Source organism: Sinocyclocheilus anshuiensis, unplaced genomic scaffold, assembly GCF_001515605.1.
Source record: "Sinocyclocheilus anshuiensis isolate Anshui unplaced genomic scaffold, SAMN03320099.WGS_v1.1 scaffold628, whole genome shotgun sequence".
In the NCBI taxonomy this organism is placed as follows: domain Eukaryota; kingdom Metazoa; phylum Chordata; class Actinopteri; order Cypriniformes; family Cyprinidae; genus Sinocyclocheilus; species Sinocyclocheilus anshuiensis.
Window position 1 is genome coordinate 135,865 of NW_015555750.1, and position 17,789 is coordinate 153,653.

A 17,789-nucleotide genomic window follows, 5' to 3' on the forward strand; every position below is an offset into this window, starting at 1 on the left:
AAAAAAAAAAAAAAAAAAAAATATATATATATATATATATATATAAAATTGTATTTACCAGAAATTTATTTTAAGACCAGAGTGATTTATCCGTTTTAATACATTTACCAAACAGTATTGTATTTACATAAATATTTTTCTGTTTCATTTAGTTGTAGAGGTTCTAAAAAGTAATTTTATTTAAATGCAAATATTTTTTTGCCTAGTTTTATATATACCGTATATTCAATATAAAGTACAAATTTGTTATTTTAAAGCCCTTTGGTTCACCTTATGTAATTTATTTTGCCATTCTAAGTTTTAAATAAATTATATTTTAAATTTTAAAAAACACATTCCTTTAGCGATGCTGTTTACAACATATATTTAGCATATACATTTAATATATTTATTTACATATGTGAATAATGACTTAAATTCTGACCTTTTAATAAAACAAAGACATTATAAGACTTCAAGAGACTAATAGCTATAAGGTGTATAGACTAATTTTATGATATTTCTGTAATTGCTTTTTAGAGCAGTCATTATAAGTTGTCATTGAATGGATCTATATGAAGACGAAAATGACAGCATACAGGTTTGTAATTACAATAGAGTGATTAAATAATGACAGAATTTTCATTTTTGGGCGAACTATTCTTTTGTTTGGTTTTTTAGCTACGGTAGATATCTTGCACTACTACACATGGCTGAGTAGAAGAAACAGAAAGTATGTTTGCATTTGACATGTTTATGGGAAACGGGGCTATTCCTCAAGCCTTAACATAATAACTCTTGCCACCCAGATGACAGAACGTCCAGGGAAAGCTGTCTCACACTGAAACCATTATGCCATCGTCCGAGCAGGATGTTACGCACAATTGTACCTTTTCAAAGCCAGCGTGAAAGAAAGCGTGTAACAAAGAGTGAAAGAGAGGGTCACTATGTTTACCGCCATCCAAGGGAATGTTCCCTCAGTCATTCACTGAGGCAGTTGCAGGGCTCTCCTCTATTTGAGTGCCCTCACTGAACTCAACCTACCTCAAGAGTAATTCATGTTTAATAGTACATGATGCAAAACATGACTGATTTTTACTGAATACCTGTCTAAGCACAGTAATCAGACTATTGGAACTAGAAGAGTAATGGAGATAGAATGATAGAGAGAGAAAGAAAAAGTGAATGAGAGACAGAGGGAAGATGAGCGTGATCATGAGCGGGCACCTGGCACCCAAAACAAAGAGCTGCTTGTTTCTCGAAATTCACTGTGAGTGAAAAAGACTGCATTAAAACACATGGCACAACATATAAACACAACTAGAGGAGTTATACACACAAAATAGGCCCAAAGGGCAGAACTTTCCTACATGGTTGAAGGGGAAAAGTGAGGAAGTTTGATCTTTTCAGAATTGTTAGGAAGACGAATGTTAAATCTATCCTGCATATGGTTACTAATGATTGCAACTGAAATTAAGTACACTGCAATGCTCATTTTTCAACAGTAAAATGTCTCTGGCATGTAGACATTGATTACATACCATGAACGTGTTAAAATATATTAAATGAAAATTTGTGTAAATATATTAAAATAGAAACCAGTTATTTTGAATTGTAATCAAATTTTAATTTTAATATTTAAATATTTATTTTAATATTCATATTATATGTATACTGTGTGTATACACACACACACACACACACACACACACACACATAAACATTTCTTATTATTATCAATGTTAAAAAAGTTTGTGCTGCTTAATATTTATGTGGAAACTGACATCTGCTGAATTGTAAATGACTTCACTGTCACTTTTGATCAATTTAATGCATCCTTGCTAAACAACAGTATTCAATTCTTTAAAAAGTAAATTAAAACAACTTTTTTTAGTTGGCATAATTCTGTAATTGAGGCATCTAACAGCAGGAGCTAACGGCTGAAGCTAAGAAGCTAAACACTGACCATGTAAAATGCTGCTAGCAATTTTGTTTTTAGTCAGTAGCTAAAACAAGATGGCGTAAATTTGCAACTCACTCATTCACAGCTTGAACACCTCTATAACAGTTATGTCCTTCTGAATGAAAGAATACAGCACAGCTAAAGATGAAGGAGACATGAAAAATATGAAGTAACGGACAGATGATGAAGCTGTTTGATGTAGAAATATATGAAAAACTTGATGTTTAGAAGATGCAAAACTCACACATCTGACACCTTACAATTCTGTCACCTCGGGGAGATAAACATATTCATTTTGTGCTGAGAAAAGCTAGACTCTAGTTTTTCTTTTTTCATAAAGGCTCCCGGCCACAGTCTTCCGCATACTTACCCTGCATTTCCACTCCAATGATGGATTTCTGCACTGAAGAGACGCAGAAAACAATGCTTCAAGCTGGATGTTGGATATTATTCAATACTTCATGAAATGTTCTGGGTGGCTGTTGGATATATTGATGGATATGTTGGACTGTTATTGTCAGGTTAGAGTAGTAGTTCCTAGCTTCAAACTGAACAAATATAAAAACTTGTGATGACAATGTCAGATGAACAAACTCAAGACAGCTTGTCATGAACATGCAACATTTATGATTAATTAAAAACCACCCAAATAAAACAAGTCCAACAAATGAAGAAGTATAGCCTATGTTTAATAAGTTTAAAAATCTTCTAGTCTATGCACATCATTTACATCCCTTTTCAGCAATAAGCTGATGTCATCAGTGTGTAGGCATAATGCAAATGGGTTTCTGTGTAGTTCTGTGTAGTAGAACATCTAAATTGTTCTAAGTGGAACTATCTTGTATTGGTGATCTGTTTTAAAACATAACTAGGTCTATTTCAGTTATAATACGAGTTGTTATTGTTTTGGTGAATGTCTGTTTCTCAGATTATAAAAAGTGTGGCCCACTAAGAAAACGAAATGCTCCCTCCCCCCACCAAATTCTTTATGTTGTGAAGGAGGCCGGCTTCACGTGTTTGCCTGGGGGTCCTCAGCGCCAGCCTTACACCAAGCGCGCACTAGCGCCTCATCCCAGGGTGTGCACAAGTAATCTGGGTGCCAGTAACCAGATGCTGCTTCGTTCGCAGCACAACTGAAGCAGCAGACACATCAAGTCTTTCGCTGGAATTGCGTTTAGCGTTAGCAACCCGCTAAGTCCAAAGCACAGACTCGCTGAATGAAGCTTCAAGAAGAAACTTTACTCGACCTTTGGTATTGTACTTACCTTTTCGTCCTGCAGTTACAGACGCACTGAGCTCAAGAAAGAATTCAGTTAAGGCGCGAATCTTTAGAACGTGTGATGTCACTGAGACTGGCTGTGTGATTTGACCGTTTAGGCACGCAGAAGACAAAGGCTACTATGCTTGTCCATGTTCTGCTCGGAGTGCGTCCACAGAAAGCATCCTGTCAGCAGCGGATTCAGTTCTCTTTCACAGCTTATTGCAGTTTTATTCATACTTTTTAATATCAAGCACATTCCGCTCTTTACTTTTTTCATTCATCCATGTTTCTTTGTTAATATTTTCAAACTGTCCCACCCACTGAAAGCTCTGCGGATTATCACACTTAAATACAACACAGTTATAGGACATAAAAGGTCTGTGCAGTAAAAGCGAAAGTACGAGGTGAAATGTTTCGAAATGTTTGCACAGCAGAGCACCAGTTTCAACAAAAGGATATATTTCAGTCCAGACACTTTTTTTATACTTTTACATTTTCTATTCTGTTCTGAAAATCTTTCTTTTCATCATTACCACAAACAAACTGCTTGAATCTGAGTGCAGGAGCTCTAGGTTACCATACACTCTAAAAAATGCTGGGTTGTTTCAACCCAACTGTTGGGTTACAAATTTAATTTAAAAAATGTAACCCAACAGCTGGGTTAGTCCATATTTGACCCTAAATTGGGTTGAAACAACCCAGCATTTTTTTAGAGTGTAATCTTAGTGGTTTACAGTTGATTGCTGTCACCAACAGCACTGCACACTTGGCTAGCGCACAACGGTAAATTATATTATTGTTCTAAACTTTTGTAGGCTGTACAGAATGTAGCCCAGATGGTGGATCTGCACCTAGAGAGGACCTCTACAGCCCTAAATGTCAGCGGAGATCAGGACAACTAGATGAGCCCCAGAGACAGATCCCCAGTGAGGACCTGCGAAGAAGTTTTAATTGGCTGTTTTTTAGTCTGCAGAAAGCTGAACTCTAGTAAAGTGTCTTTTTTAAATGATCAATCTTTTCTTGGTAAATGTGAGAGACCACATGATTTCTGTCAAAGAGTGAGTGTGGCTCGCAAACCATAGTTTCCCGACTGCTGAGCTAAGAGTACAAGACACTAATAAATCTGAATCCAGTGACGTTGATGGTTAACATTTTGATGAGCATTAAAGGAATAATTCACCCAAAATTTAAAATTGTGTCTCATTTAAACTTCTACATATTCAAACTGGCAGTGTCACAATGTGTCGGAACTTCTGGGCACTATATGCTATTTTTGTCCAGAAAAAAGCAAAAAAGCAGTGTGAACATAACTCCTTTTCTGTTTAATGGATGAAAGTCAGTATGGGTTTGGAATGAAATAAGGGTGAGAAAATAATGTCTAAATTCACCTTTGGGTAAACTATTCCCTGGATGTCTCCTCTGATTCACTTACTACTACTCAGTGAATCTAGCTTGCTCCTTTTTTTGTAGCCTAACAATACATATCATTAGCTAAAAATAGAAATAATAGTTCTTTATTACTGACCTGTGCTATTACCTAGTCATGTTTATTATGGATATTTAGACCTCTTGCGACACGTGTTGCTGTAATAACAGTGCCCTCTACTGGAATAGAATATAATTAAGGGTTCCTGTAGTACTATATGAGAGTTCAGCATGTAAAGTATATCTTATCTGAAAAGACCATCCTTTTCCAAAAAGGCATTGATCATTTGAAAATAAACAAAATAAAAACATAATATAAAATAAAAATGGTGCATTTCTGATGAGAAAATATTTTATTAAGTCAGCATTGTTCATGTCAATTATTCAACAAAGTTGGCCTATTGTAAAAAAAAATTGACATCATAATTCTGGTGAAAATTTCAGGATCAAACAGACATAAGGAAATACATGCATACTTACTTAGCCAACCACAGCCTATTACCATGATCATCTCATCAATATGATGCAGTCAGAACAGAGCACAGCTAACATAGATCTATGCCATCTAACCCATAGAGGAAACTTCTAATGAACGTATGTTCCGGGGTTGTCCAGGAAATTATTGATCTTCTTTGCCACGTCATCAAGCTCATTAGTACTGCTGTATTTCAGGAGGTTGTGGGATCGTACAAAGTAATGCCGGAGATAATGCTGGCTAACACACTTATGTAGCTTTTGCACCAGCCGTAATACACATCCTCTGAAGTCTCTCCAGTCCCTGGTGCAGGGGTACTTCTCACATGTCCAGAAAAGCTGTGTCTAGATGATGTAAAGACAGTGGCAAACTGTAAACCGGAATTTGTTTATAAGCAGTATGATGTCTCAAAAACAATAAAAGAAAAGAAGTGACAGGAAAGGAAAGGAGTGGAAGGCTGTTTTGCTTGAGCTGGCTGGTACCTGTAGGTGGTAGGCAGTGATGACAGGTTTGCTTCCAGGACACCAGACGTCCTCCTTGAGCTGTCTGACCACCCGATAACACTTCCTGCGGCAGCCGCCGTCCTCATCTATATTACTCAACAGCACTTGCGCTGCCCGTGAAAATGACAGCAGCCAGTGGTAGTTTGATGTGGCCAGGTACTTCTCACATGTCCAGAAAAGCAGTGTCTAGATGATGTAAAGGCAGTGGCAAACTGTAAACCTGAATTTGTTTATAAGCAGTATGATGTCTCAAAAACAATAAAAGAAAAGAAGTGACAGGAAAGGAAAGGAGTGGAAGGCTGTTTTGCTTGAGCTGGCTGGTACCTGTAGGTGGTAGGCAGTGATGACAGGTTTGCTTCCAGGACACCAGACGTCCTCCTTGAGCTGTCTGACCACCCGATAACACTTCCTGCGGCAGCCGCCGTCCTCATCTATATTGCTCAGCAGCACCTGCTCTGCCCGTGAGAATGACAGCAGCCAGTGGTAGTTTGATGTGGCCATTAGATTGAATCCAAACGACTGCAGGGGATTTATTAGATTAATCATCATTGTATTCTATGTAAACAGTACTCGGGCCATTTTCTGTTAACTAGTTAATAATTGAAATATAGCTAATAATAATAAAAATAATAATATGTGACCCTGAACCACAAAACCAGTCTTAAGTCGCACGGGTATATTTGTAGGAATAGCCAACAATACATTGTATGGGTCAAACTTATCGATTTTTCTGTTATGCCAAAAAATCATTAGGATATTAAGTAAAGATCATGTTTCATGAAGTTATTTAGTAAATTTCCTACCGTAAATATATCAAAAACTTAATTTTTTATAAGTAATATGCATTGCTAAGGACTTCATTTGGACAACTTTTAAGGTGATTTTCTTGCACCCTCAGATTCCAGATTTTCAAATAGTTGTATCTCAGCCAAATATTGTCCTATACTAATTAAAACTTAAAAACTTTAAAACCTAACAAAAAAAAAATTTGACCCTTACGACTGGTTTTATGGTCCAGGGTCACATATTAAAACATTTATATAATAATATTAATAATTATTTAATGCCTTTATTTAATGAAAATTACAGTTAAAACCTGTAATAATGTGAAATATGATTGCAATTTAAAATAGCTGTTTTGTATTTTAATGTATTGTAAAATGTAATTTTTCCTGTGATGGCAAAGCTGAATCTTCAGCAGCCGTCACTCCAGTCTTCTGTGTCACATATCCTTCAGAAATCATTCTAATATGCTTATCTGGAGCTCAGCTGTCATCAATTATTATTGGTGCTCAATTATTATTAATAATGGTTCTTATTATTATCAATATTGAAAATTTCTTTGCTGCTTAATATTTATGTGAATAACGTGTTTTATTTGATGACTAGAAATTTCAAAAGAACATGTATTTGAAATAGTAATGTATTTATTCGAAATAGAAATCTTTGGCTTCATTATAAATGTCTTTATCGTTGCTTTTGATCATTTGAATGTGTTCTTGCTGAATAAAAGTATTTATTTATTTATTTGTTTATTTTTTACGTTACACCAAACTTTTGAATGGTATGTATCATGGTTTCCACAAAAATATTAAGCAGCTCACCTTTTTTACATTGATAATAATAATAAGAAATCTTTCTTGAGCACCATATCAGCAAATTAGAATGATTTCTGAAGGATCATGTGACACTGAAGAAAGGCTGACCTTAATACAACGAGCGCGCTCTGTGGAGGGCCATCTTCGAAAAAGCCGAGGCCACTTAGCTCTCTTTGGCCAGTAGTGCATTAGCTCCACTGTAGGAACCAATTCCACCTCAATTTGAGCCTCTGATGTTTCCACAGCAACACGCACCACTGACCCAACTGATTCCAGCATACTCACCTTACCTGTCAAAGAAAGGCGAAAAGAAAGTTAAAACAAATGAAATGTAGAGTGTATATATGCTGTTACACTTTACGTATAGTGCACATTTTTGCTTGTCCATGTACCCAAGTAGGATTTATTCCTGGATCAACATCATTGTCAACCAGTCAGTTTTTAGGGTTAGAACTGGGGATACCGGTACTTAGGGGCTTGAACAACCTGTCAACCTATAGTTTCATGTGTTTTTTTCCCCCCAAACCAGTTCAGTGAAAATCCTGCCCAGCAGCTAATTTCATTGGTTAAGGTTAGGGTTAGGGGTTGTGTTTGGTGTAGGCATTCGTCACTGTGATTGACATGACCAATGAAATGTTTAGAATCAGCTGTGGGGCGGAGTTTTCGCTGAACTGGTTTGGGGGGAAAAAATCACGCATTTAGTACAGATCATCTGTTTTCATAGAATATCCTAATAGCTGCAAACAAGCTTTTACTGACTGGAATCTAAATATAGCAGTCAACATTTGAAGTGGATCAAAAATGTTCATCAAAGTTGTCCTAAGACAAGAACACATTTTGGTTTTAGGTTTTAGGACAACATTGATGAAAGGTTTTGATCCACTTCAAATGTTGACTAGTGTACTTACAGTGGGATCCATCTGAGACCATTTGCATTTTTCTAATGTAATACAAAGTTTTCATACAAATTATTCTCATAACAATTATATATTATAAAAATCTGAGAGAACACTTTAAATAAGTAATGCAGTGAATGTGGCCAACATCGATAATTAGCTTAATTACATAATTATTAAATAATTTGAATATATTACATTAAAATACATTAAATATTTCTCATTCATTTTACATAAGCAAATATTGTAAATGCCCTTGACTACTGTGTTTTTCATGCAAATTCCATTACAGTTACGGAAAGAAAGAAAAAAAAAAAGAAAGAAAGAAAGAAAGAAAGAAATCAATCATCAATCAATCAATCAATCAATCAATCAATCAATCTGTTATCCCAGAAGAGTTGCATATCAGTAGATTATGATTGTTAAGAGATTTTTGATTATTCACCAGACAACGTGTAAAAAATGAAATCGAAAACAGATAGAAATCTAATTTAGAAATCTCTTTTCTCTCATTCTGTTTGAGTAAACAAGTGGACACTATAAAAACTCTAACTTGTTAGTCCGCAGGTCTTTATGGATGCCTCCAGATGCTCTTTGAAGACATTCACCACCTTTGCTGGCACAATATCACCCTCAATGATCATGTGGGCATCATGCCACTCCTGACTCGGATTGACAAAACTCTCCAGCTCCAGCCACTGGTGGAGCTTCTCTGGCTTACGGACCGGTGAGAGGAGACGAGACCCGCTCAGTGTGTAGTAACGCCACTGACGCGTACGCCTCTCCTTATAGCCCATCAGACCCTGTAGGGGCACCGAAATCAGGAACAGAGTTGGAGTGAGCACCTGCCGAAATGAACGAGAAATCTATCAGTATATACACAGAGCAAAGGAAAAAATATAGCTGTACAATTTACCATATATATATATATATATATATTCACATTTATATAATACATATATCATGTCATGAATTGCCAACAAGATGAAATTTCATATATGACATTTTTATTATGCAAACAATGAAGTAAATTAATTGAAGTTCAATGAAGTTCTGCTTTATGTAAATTCACATGATAACTCATGAAAGAGAAATAAATAAATTAATTAGTGTTCCAATAAACTATTACATGTAAAAATGCAGTGCAGCTTTTGTCTTCATTGCTATGTATTTTTTATATGCATACATAGTCCATGCATATATATTGCAGTACATTGAAAAATGTTTTTGCTTTGTAAGCGATACAGCTGACAGTTCTGTTGCTTACTTGGATGGCAGGGTTGTATGCGCATCTTCCTCGGAGTAATGCAGACCATTTTGACACTAAAGCTGGCTGGTCCTAAATCGGATTGTGGACACCAGAGGAATTATGATGTTACAAAAGTAGCCATAATTAAAATGCAGTTATTCATTGTATAATAGACAAGAGGCCTACATGAATTATTACTTTGAGGCTGGCATTATGAACTCCAGAGTTTGCAATGGACTGGAAACGAGCATCCTTTGAGCTGACCTCAGCTGTAAGATCTTTTATGATTTTTTGCACATCTTCTACGGACTTTGAAACCTGACGGTGCCTGAGATCCACCTGACAATAACACATTCGGCCACACCATTAACAGCACAACAGAACAAAATTAGCAACTTATAAACAAACCAAAGCAGTCATCCTTTTCTTTGAGCTATCTGAATAAAATAAAATAAAATAAAATACAATAAAATATTTAAGTTAATACTTTAGTTCGGTTTAAATCTCAGTACCCATGACAGCATAAATAGGTCACCTGATTTTGTAAATAGTTGTCCAGATCTTCATCTGTGAAGTTGGTCATTTTGCAGTCTATTCTTAGAAGTGCTCTCTTTGAATGCTATTTTTAAGTCTTCTTTCCAGCTGCAAAGCTTGATGTGAGGTCTTTGTGGCCCTTTTTTGTGGTTCTTTTGTGTCCCCGTGCACGTGTGACACAGATTGTGCGAGGGAAAAGCACTTCAGCAGAGACCCATTGATCTCACGATATTGATTTATGAGATGCTAAAAAGCTGTCATGGTCCTCTGGGCAAATTAGTTCACCAATTGCTTACTCACATGACAGTTCACACTCATAGAGAAATTTGAATGTAAACATCTGTTTCATTTTAATCTAGCAATGTAGATAATTAATATAAGCTGGTTTCAGAAACAACATCAAATAGAGGCCATTTTATATATGAGATGATATATAATTATAACCAAGAGGTCCAGAGGTCCAAAATTGGGGACCAACATTTGAGTTAAAAAATCTGAGATCAATTTGAAACCTGGATTTTAAACAATTAAACAAAGACAAAAGCCTGGAAATAAACAATTAATTATGGAAATAAGAAGTTTTTAAAAAATCTATTAATTCAAGAGTTCATGCATGGAGTGCCATTACCGCAAAAGATGGAAAAACAAAAGACCTCTCAAAATGTCATAAATTCATTCATCACAATTTACATGTGCATAAATTGGTTGGCTTCTAAAACAGCCCAATTTAGGAAAGGTCATGTGAACACAATATGGAAAAAGACTTGCAGGCCACCATTAACACTCATTAACCATGTAGTCAATGATGGAGAGAAAGTGAACTAATGTATTTTGGGTATAGCTAATTAATTGCAATACCAGTTAATTAAAATCATAAATATAACTTATTTATGCAATTAGGTTGAGAAAACTATGAACTCTGAAACTATATTTATGTATAGGCTATATATTAAAAAATAAAATCAACCTGAATAGTTTGCTTATCTCCTTCGTAGCAAGTCTCACAGAACAGCCAGACTTTCACCAGACTGTGCAAAGAGGATAGCAGCAAATATGTCCTGCACAGTGGATAAAATAGTGAATTTTCTAATTGTATTTTAAGGAGAAAGAAGCCTAAATTATGAATGTTCCTGCAATGTGGCTGTTGAGATTTGTCACCACCTAAAGGACAAATTCTATACCGCGCTTTGCCCTGAAAACAGTGACTACATTTCCCCGCATTCTGTTCGACATTAATATATAACAACAAACCCCAGTGCACGTTCAAAACGGTGTCATTCAAAACACAAAGACATGCTGACCTAACTCACTCTGCAGTGGAGATATCCGAGCAAAATCAGTGAGGTATGCCCTTGCTATATATTGTTCGTGTTGCATTTAGGTTGCATTATCGTAAGTGTTCATATTTGATATAGGCTAGTTTTGAACATTAGTTTTTATGCTACAACAAACTTGACAATAACACTGGTGTATGGTGGCCCTAAATATCATCTAGAAACATTATAGCATTATAACATTGTTGACAAAGCTTTGTAAGATCTGACTTAGCAAAAATCTAGCAAGTCCTAAACCTACATGAAATGTAACAAACGAGCCCTAATTTGATTGTCAGTTTCTCCGCCAAAATAAAAAAAAAAAAAGCTCGATGGTTTCACTTTTGAAAACGCCATAGCCACACTCTCAGAAAAAAAGGTACAAAAGCTGTCACTGTGACAAATATCTACCATTCAGATATGTATCTTATAGGCACCTTTAGGGGTAAATAAGGTACAAAGGTAACTTCAGTGTTAATTTTTATATAATATTGTTGTAATTTTTACAGTTGTACTGTAGAATAAAGTTATTTTCTTAAACTATATATTTTTTATTTTACAGTGAAAAAGTATTTATTTATGTATTTTACCAAATTGTGCAGCGCTACAGTACAGCACAGCAAACCTAGAGCTTAAAAATAAATAAAAAAAAGTTTATCTATCTATCTCAAAAGTATTATCTAGTAAAATTAGCACTTTAATACTTTTAAAGTATTACAGGTTTCATAACAAAGTTTGACAAGTTCAAATTCTAAAAAAAGAAAAAAAATTAAAGGTGTATAGGACATTTACTAGTGTTTGAAATGTCTTTTTAAAGCAGTTAAGTTCATGCACAAGAATCACTCAATTTATATACTCAAAAGCAGCTGTTCAACTCAGTTTAGCATTATTTCGTAATTTCCGTATATTTAGGTGCCGCTTTCATATAGGCACAATGAGCTGCTGGATGTTGTTACGGTTGCACAGCGGGGACCTCCGCAGATCTCTCCTGCCTCTGTACTGTTCCCTCAGCCTGCGAGCTCTCAGTTCTGGAGCTATTAGCCGCAGCTTGAGAGAGAGTTACCGTATACTGCAGTTGCCTGATGATGGAGCCAGCGACGCTGCAGAGGTCAAGGAGGCTTACCTACACACGGCCAAGCTCTACCATCCAGATTCCGGCGCTCCCACAGCAGACGCTGCTCTATTTTCCCAGATAGAGGAGGCCTATCGGGCTGTTCTAGCCCACCTCAACCGACAGAAGTCAGCCTCACAGTATACACAATCAATGGAGGAAGAAGAGGAAGATAAAAATAAAAGTAATGCCCCTCAACACAGACATTACCTCAGTTTTGAAGGCATTGGTTCTGGCACTCCAAGCCAAAGAGAACGACAGTACCGACAGTTTCGTGTAGACCGCGCCACCGACCAGGTTCTGGAGTACCGACGGAAGGAGATAGAGAAGGCGGCAGCAGACGAAGGAGCCATGGTGACCCGAGATGCACGTTTGCGCAGCAAGCAGATCAAAATCACTCAGGCAGTGGAGAGACTGGTTGAGGACCTCATCCAGGAGTCGATGGCCCGTGGAGACTTCCAAAACCTCAGTGGCACTGGCAAACCGCTCAACAAGTTTGATCACAACCCGTATATGGACCCCATGACGCACAACCTCAACAGAATCCTTATCGACAACGGTTACCAGCCTGAATGGATCGTGGCTCAGAAGGAGATAAGGGAAACCATTGCTAAAATGAGGATGAGGTTGCAGGAGGTCAGGGCAAGGCTGGGAGAACACATGAGACACTCAGAAACTCTCCAGTGGAAGGAGCACTGCACTGCGTTTGCTGATGAACTGGGGAAACTCAACAAGAAAGTGGACAATTTCAACCTGATTGTGCCTCTTATGAGAAGGCAGATGGTGCATTACAGCCTGAAGAGAGAGCTGGAGAAAATACTGAAAACTGATCAGCTGCTCAGGCAGGAAAAGGAAAGAGAAAAAGAAAGGAAGCAAAAGGAGCAGATGGAGACAGCAAGAACATCTCAGAACACCAGACAAGGACTCATCACATGGATGCAGAATCTTCTTAAATGAGGCTGCAATAAAATGCGGAGTTGTATTTCACGTGTTGGCCTGTTATTAGTGTGAATAAGATTATTTTGCCCCTTCCTTGTTTTTATCATAATTGTAATACAGTATGAAACAATGATTTTGTTTTATTAAAAACTAGCAGAAATCTATCTATCTATCTATCTATCTATCTATCTATCTACACATATATTAAAATATCTTTATTACATTTTTATTACATTAATTTTTTTATTACATAAAATATTAGTACAAATTAAATTTCTATTTTAATGTATATATATATTTTTTAAATGTAATTGATTCTTGTGATGGCAAAGCTGAATTTTCAGCAGTCATTACTCCAGTATTTAGTGTAACATAATGCTTCAGATATTATTAATATGCTTATTTCGTGCTCAAGAATATTCATTATTATCAATTTTAAAAAGATTTGTTCTGATTAACATATATATGTACAAAAACGTATAAAATTATTTATTTTCTTTTTTGATTTTGGGGAGAAATAGATCTTTAATATTAGTTATTAATATGAACAAATTAAGTAAATTATTTGGCAGATAAATATTAATGTTAATTTTGTATTAATAAGGAGGCTTGGCCTTTTGACACTGTATAATTTGTCCCAAAGAGCCCTAAAATCGCTTAATAAAAAGGAATTTACTTCCAAATTCATTTTAATTACAAATTCCTTAAAAAGAGAGTGACACTAGTGATTTTGTCCACAGTCTCTAGAGGGCAGTAATTATTTTGTTTCTGTGGAGTTGTCATGCCAATCATTCATGAGCAAGCATGTAAGGTATTCTTGGAAAATCCTATTAGACTTCTCAAACATTCCATGACCTTATAAATGCCAATTGAACTAGCCATAAAACTGCAGATGAGATGACCCAGTGGCATTTATAAAACCAAACTGACTGTAGAATCTAATTGCTTGATTTATTTTTGACATAATGAACAACTGTGACACTTTTTTTTTTTTCAATTTAATGAAGCAGAAAATCAAACATATACTCTGTATAGAAATTACAGAAATCACCGGCTGTAATCTAGGCCTGCTCCTGCTCTCTTCCACTGTAGCCCGGAAGGTGTCCGAGGGCAGCTGGGTTGCTGATGACCACAGGAGAGGCTATACTAGCCCAGTCTTTAGCTATATACTGATGATATGGATCCTGTGAGTTCTCCACCTTCTTTGAGCGAATATAGCTGAACATGATGCCAAAGGTAAAGAAACTAAAGAGTCCCACCATCAGACAGATGTAGATCATGCTGTGACCTTTATCTGGGACCGGAGCTCCACTCAGATGCACAGGTGGATGATGTGGTGGCACATACGGAGCTGCTCCCACCAGCCATGTCTCATTAATGTAGTGCTGCAACCAGGATACTAGCAGAGCATGGACATATGTGTAGTTCTGCTCTAGCATTTTTCCCACTGTTGATGGGAATATAGATACTGAACTCAATATATAAATACAGATATGGAATCCATCATTTGGTTATTTTATTTAGGAATACTTATATATTGCTAAATACATGCAACCAATCAAACGTTTGAACACACTTGACTGAATTTGGTTCTTATGATCTTAATATTTTGATCTAAATGCTAATGCTATAGTTTTTTTTTTTTTTTTATTAATTTGTAATTATATATCGACATTTTTAAAGTTTGGGATTTGTACTTTTTTCTTTTCTTTCCTTTTTTTTTTTGAAAGAAATTTGTTTATTTTTAATTAATGAAATTATTTTTAATTTACTTTTATTCAAAAATGATGCATTAAAATGATCAAAAGTGACATTGAAGGCATTATATTACAATATATTTGAAAATAAATGCAGTTATTTTCTTACATAAAAATATTAAGCATTAATATTAAGCAAATTTCTCAATATTTTTTTTTCCATTGTCAAAGCAAAGCAGTCCAGTATACAATATAAAGACACAGACTGATATTGATATTTAAGCAAGTGAGAAAAGTATATAACAAAATAAATATAACAGACATACCTTATAGTTTTTGGTGGTAGTAGGAAGTTTCAGTTTAATGCAAAAGAAGCAAAACAGTGTGTCGTAGATCTTTCCTGCTAGTCTCCCTGTAGCTCTTCTAGAAAAAAAAATCACTAAGGAAGACAGGACAGTATCTGAGATCATGGTTCCACCCCATTATGAACATAGAGAGACTTATTCAGAAGGACCCAGTCCTCTCAAGATGTCAACAGCTTTAATGAAACCAAAAAAAAGTCAAGGTCATCAGTTTCAACATGGGGAAAGTCTGGGTCTGAACAGAAGTCTAGTTTACCAATGACGTGGTAAGATCCTGCGCCGATCAGCCCCAGCCGTAATTAACAGCCAATGTGGGAAAGAATGACATTTTTGAATGTATCTTTTTGACTTTAACAAGCTAGTTAAAGGATATGTTGGTGGAGATGAGCATGAGTCACTGGGGACTGTAGATATTTCTATCAACTCTGCCAGCTTGACCTTGATGTTGAATAACTCCACATGCAAGTGGGAACATTGGTTTACATTGAGACAGCCAGGCATTCGAGACTCACAGATTCTATTTCAAGGCAAACAAAAAAAAAAAGAGACATCACCTTGAAAAGTCCTCGACTTGCGTCATTACTGTGATACCAGCATACTAGATGAACGCTGAGTCATCTTTTGAAAATGGCTAAATGCATAAAACTCGAGAGGCATGTGGGCTGAAAGTCAGAACACTTACAATTTTGCAGACTAAAATACAGTTTCGCTTTTTTTTAAAAAGGGTAAAAGGACACAGCACGACATTGAAGAAAAAACATTTTAATGACATGTTATGGCTGTTATTTATGTAAGACAGCAATTGCCAAGTCAGTGACAATTTCAAAACCAAGTAAAAAAACAGCATATACCATTATATACAGACATAACAAACAGTACATGGCATCAGAAATACATTATTAAGCTCAATGTAATAAAATCAACTGGTGTTCATCCTGGTAAAGAGTGTAACAGTCTTCCATCAAAACTAATTACAGTGTTATGGTCCTACAAATGACTCAAGTGCATGAAATTGAGGACCATGCCTTTCAGTACATCCTAACGGATAAAGAATTACTTTGGACCATTTGGAGTCTTTTTTTTTTTTAAAGACAGTTTTATTAAAAACTTTAAAATAATGGACTGAATCTTAAGCTGTATATATCTAGACCAATAAAAAAATAAATAAAATTATACGAGAGCACTTAATCGTGATTCGTAATTTAGGAACATGCTGAGGCACATGGTGGAACGAGACTTACAATTGCCATATGAATGGGAAAAATACCTCCCAAATTTTATGACAAAAATATTTACTTCATCGTCAGCATTTACTCTAGTTCAAGTTCCAGTAATCTCGCACAAGTATTGATTAAATCAGAGCCTGAAAATATCAAGCTAAACTAAAAAGAAATAAACTAATCATATTATTATCACACCCACTGACTGGGATTCAACATGCTTCCCAAAATACAAAAAACACAACACAATAGGAGACTCATGTTCTCCATGGCCACAGTTACCAATGAAAGCATTCTTGAAAACCCCCAGCCTGCAGAAAAATGAGTCAGTCTACCATCGAATGCATGCAATGAACCCCTTTGCCCTGTGAGATAGTGGACATATACATTATGTCGCTCTCCACAGGGCTGAGGTTCTGTCTTAAGGCGTCCTCTAGTGGTGTGGAGGACCAACTGTATGCCACGGCAGATCCCCCAGAGGGTCCTGTGATAGTAAAGCAAAGATTATGGCACAACAAGAGCTTCGCTAGGCTCACTGCATGACAGAGGGACTGTATTCTGGTCGACGGGTCTGGACGATTTTTGGACGTGGACGTCTGCCTCCATCCATTTCCTCCTCATTTCCTGAGCTTTCTTGATCGTTTTCACAAACATGAACAACCACGCTGGGAGTGGTGGGAGTTCCTGGTTGGAGTTCATACTTTTCACCTGTCGAATAGAGAGAATTTATTAATGGATGTTTAAAGCAGGTCAAATTAAATGACCTATTTTTTTTAAAAATGGAACATTCAGAAAAAAAGATTACATTTAGGAACGTGTTTCCTACCTGGCCCTAGTCTGGCAATGGCACACAGAAGGTCATAGTTAATGAATGGTGTGGCGTCCTTTGACTGCTCCCAACCAACAGGAGGAGACGGAGGAGGGGACAGGAGGAACTGCTTATCTGGTTTAGGAGGTTCCAGGTGTGGACTGCCAATGTGCACAGACTAGAAAGAAGGCAAGGTGGAAAAAGAGAGTTTTTTTGGTAATAATCAGCACACTGTAGCCATAACCAGGTGTGATAAAATAAATAGTAATAAAAAGACATTACAGTTTAGAAGTCATTATAAAATAATATACAATCATAAAATAATATAACATATACAATACAGTAGTTTTGTTTATACAGTTATAGTCACTTGATCATTATTTAAAAAAAAAAAACCCTGATGCATACATTTGACAACTGGGTAAAAAGATAAAAAAATATTCTTATTTAATAATG

General features: G+C 36.1%; 3 protein-coding genes across 6 annotated transcripts in view; 1 reads left to right on the forward strand and 2 right to left on the reverse strand.

Annotated features, from left to right (window-relative positions):
* Positions 1–5,026: 5,026 nt before the first annotated feature.
* Positions 5,027–10,033, reverse strand: LOC107673652 (protein mab-21-like 3). Of its 2 annotated transcripts, none has more exons than XM_016467340.1 (7): positions 9,885–10,033; positions 9,548–9,688; positions 9,368–9,439; positions 8,654–8,945; positions 7,313–7,494; positions 5,931–6,125; positions 5,027–5,447 (listed from the first exon to the last, which is right to left on the reverse strand). In XM_016467340.1, exons 1-7 carry the CDS (start codon positions 9,930–9,932, stop codon positions 5,214–5,216), a joined length of 1,164 nt encoding a protein of 387 aa, XP_016322826.1. In that variant the 5' UTR covers positions 9,933–10,033; the 3' UTR covers positions 5,027–5,213. The 2 variants fall into 2 exon arrangements, with proteins under 2 accessions (XP_016322826.1, XP_016322825.1); XM_016467339.1 differs by having other exon boundaries at positions 9,536–9,688.
* Positions 10,034–10,870: 837 nt separating this feature from the next.
* Positions 10,871–13,264, forward strand: LOC107673653 (dnaJ homolog subfamily C member 28-like). Of its 2 annotated transcripts, none has more exons than XM_016467341.1 (2): positions 10,871–11,227; positions 12,109–13,264. In XM_016467341.1, exon 2 carries the CDS (start codon positions 12,131–12,133, stop codon positions 13,262–13,264), a length of 1,134 nt encoding a protein of 377 aa, XP_016322827.1. In that variant the 5' UTR covers positions 10,871–11,227; positions 12,109–12,130. The 2 variants fall into 2 exon arrangements, with proteins under 2 accessions (XP_016322827.1, XP_016322828.1); XM_016467342.1 differs by having other exon boundaries at positions 12,126–13,264.
* Positions 13,265–16,475: 3,211 nt separating this feature from the next.
* LOC107673717 (calcipressin-1-like) overlaps positions 16,476–17,789 on the reverse strand; it is a 17,365-nt gene continuing 16,051 nt past the window's right edge. For both annotated transcript variants that reach the window (XM_016467454.1, XM_016467455.1), the window contains exons 3-4: positions 17,352–17,511; positions 16,476–17,233 (exon numbers count right to left, since the gene is read on the reverse strand). In XM_016467454.1, coding sequence (XP_016322940.1) covers positions 17,058–17,233; positions 17,352–17,511 — 336 coding nt within the window. In that variant the 3' untranslated portion in view covers positions 16,476–17,057. The remainder of the gene's footprint in view (positions 17,234–17,351; positions 17,512–17,789) is intronic.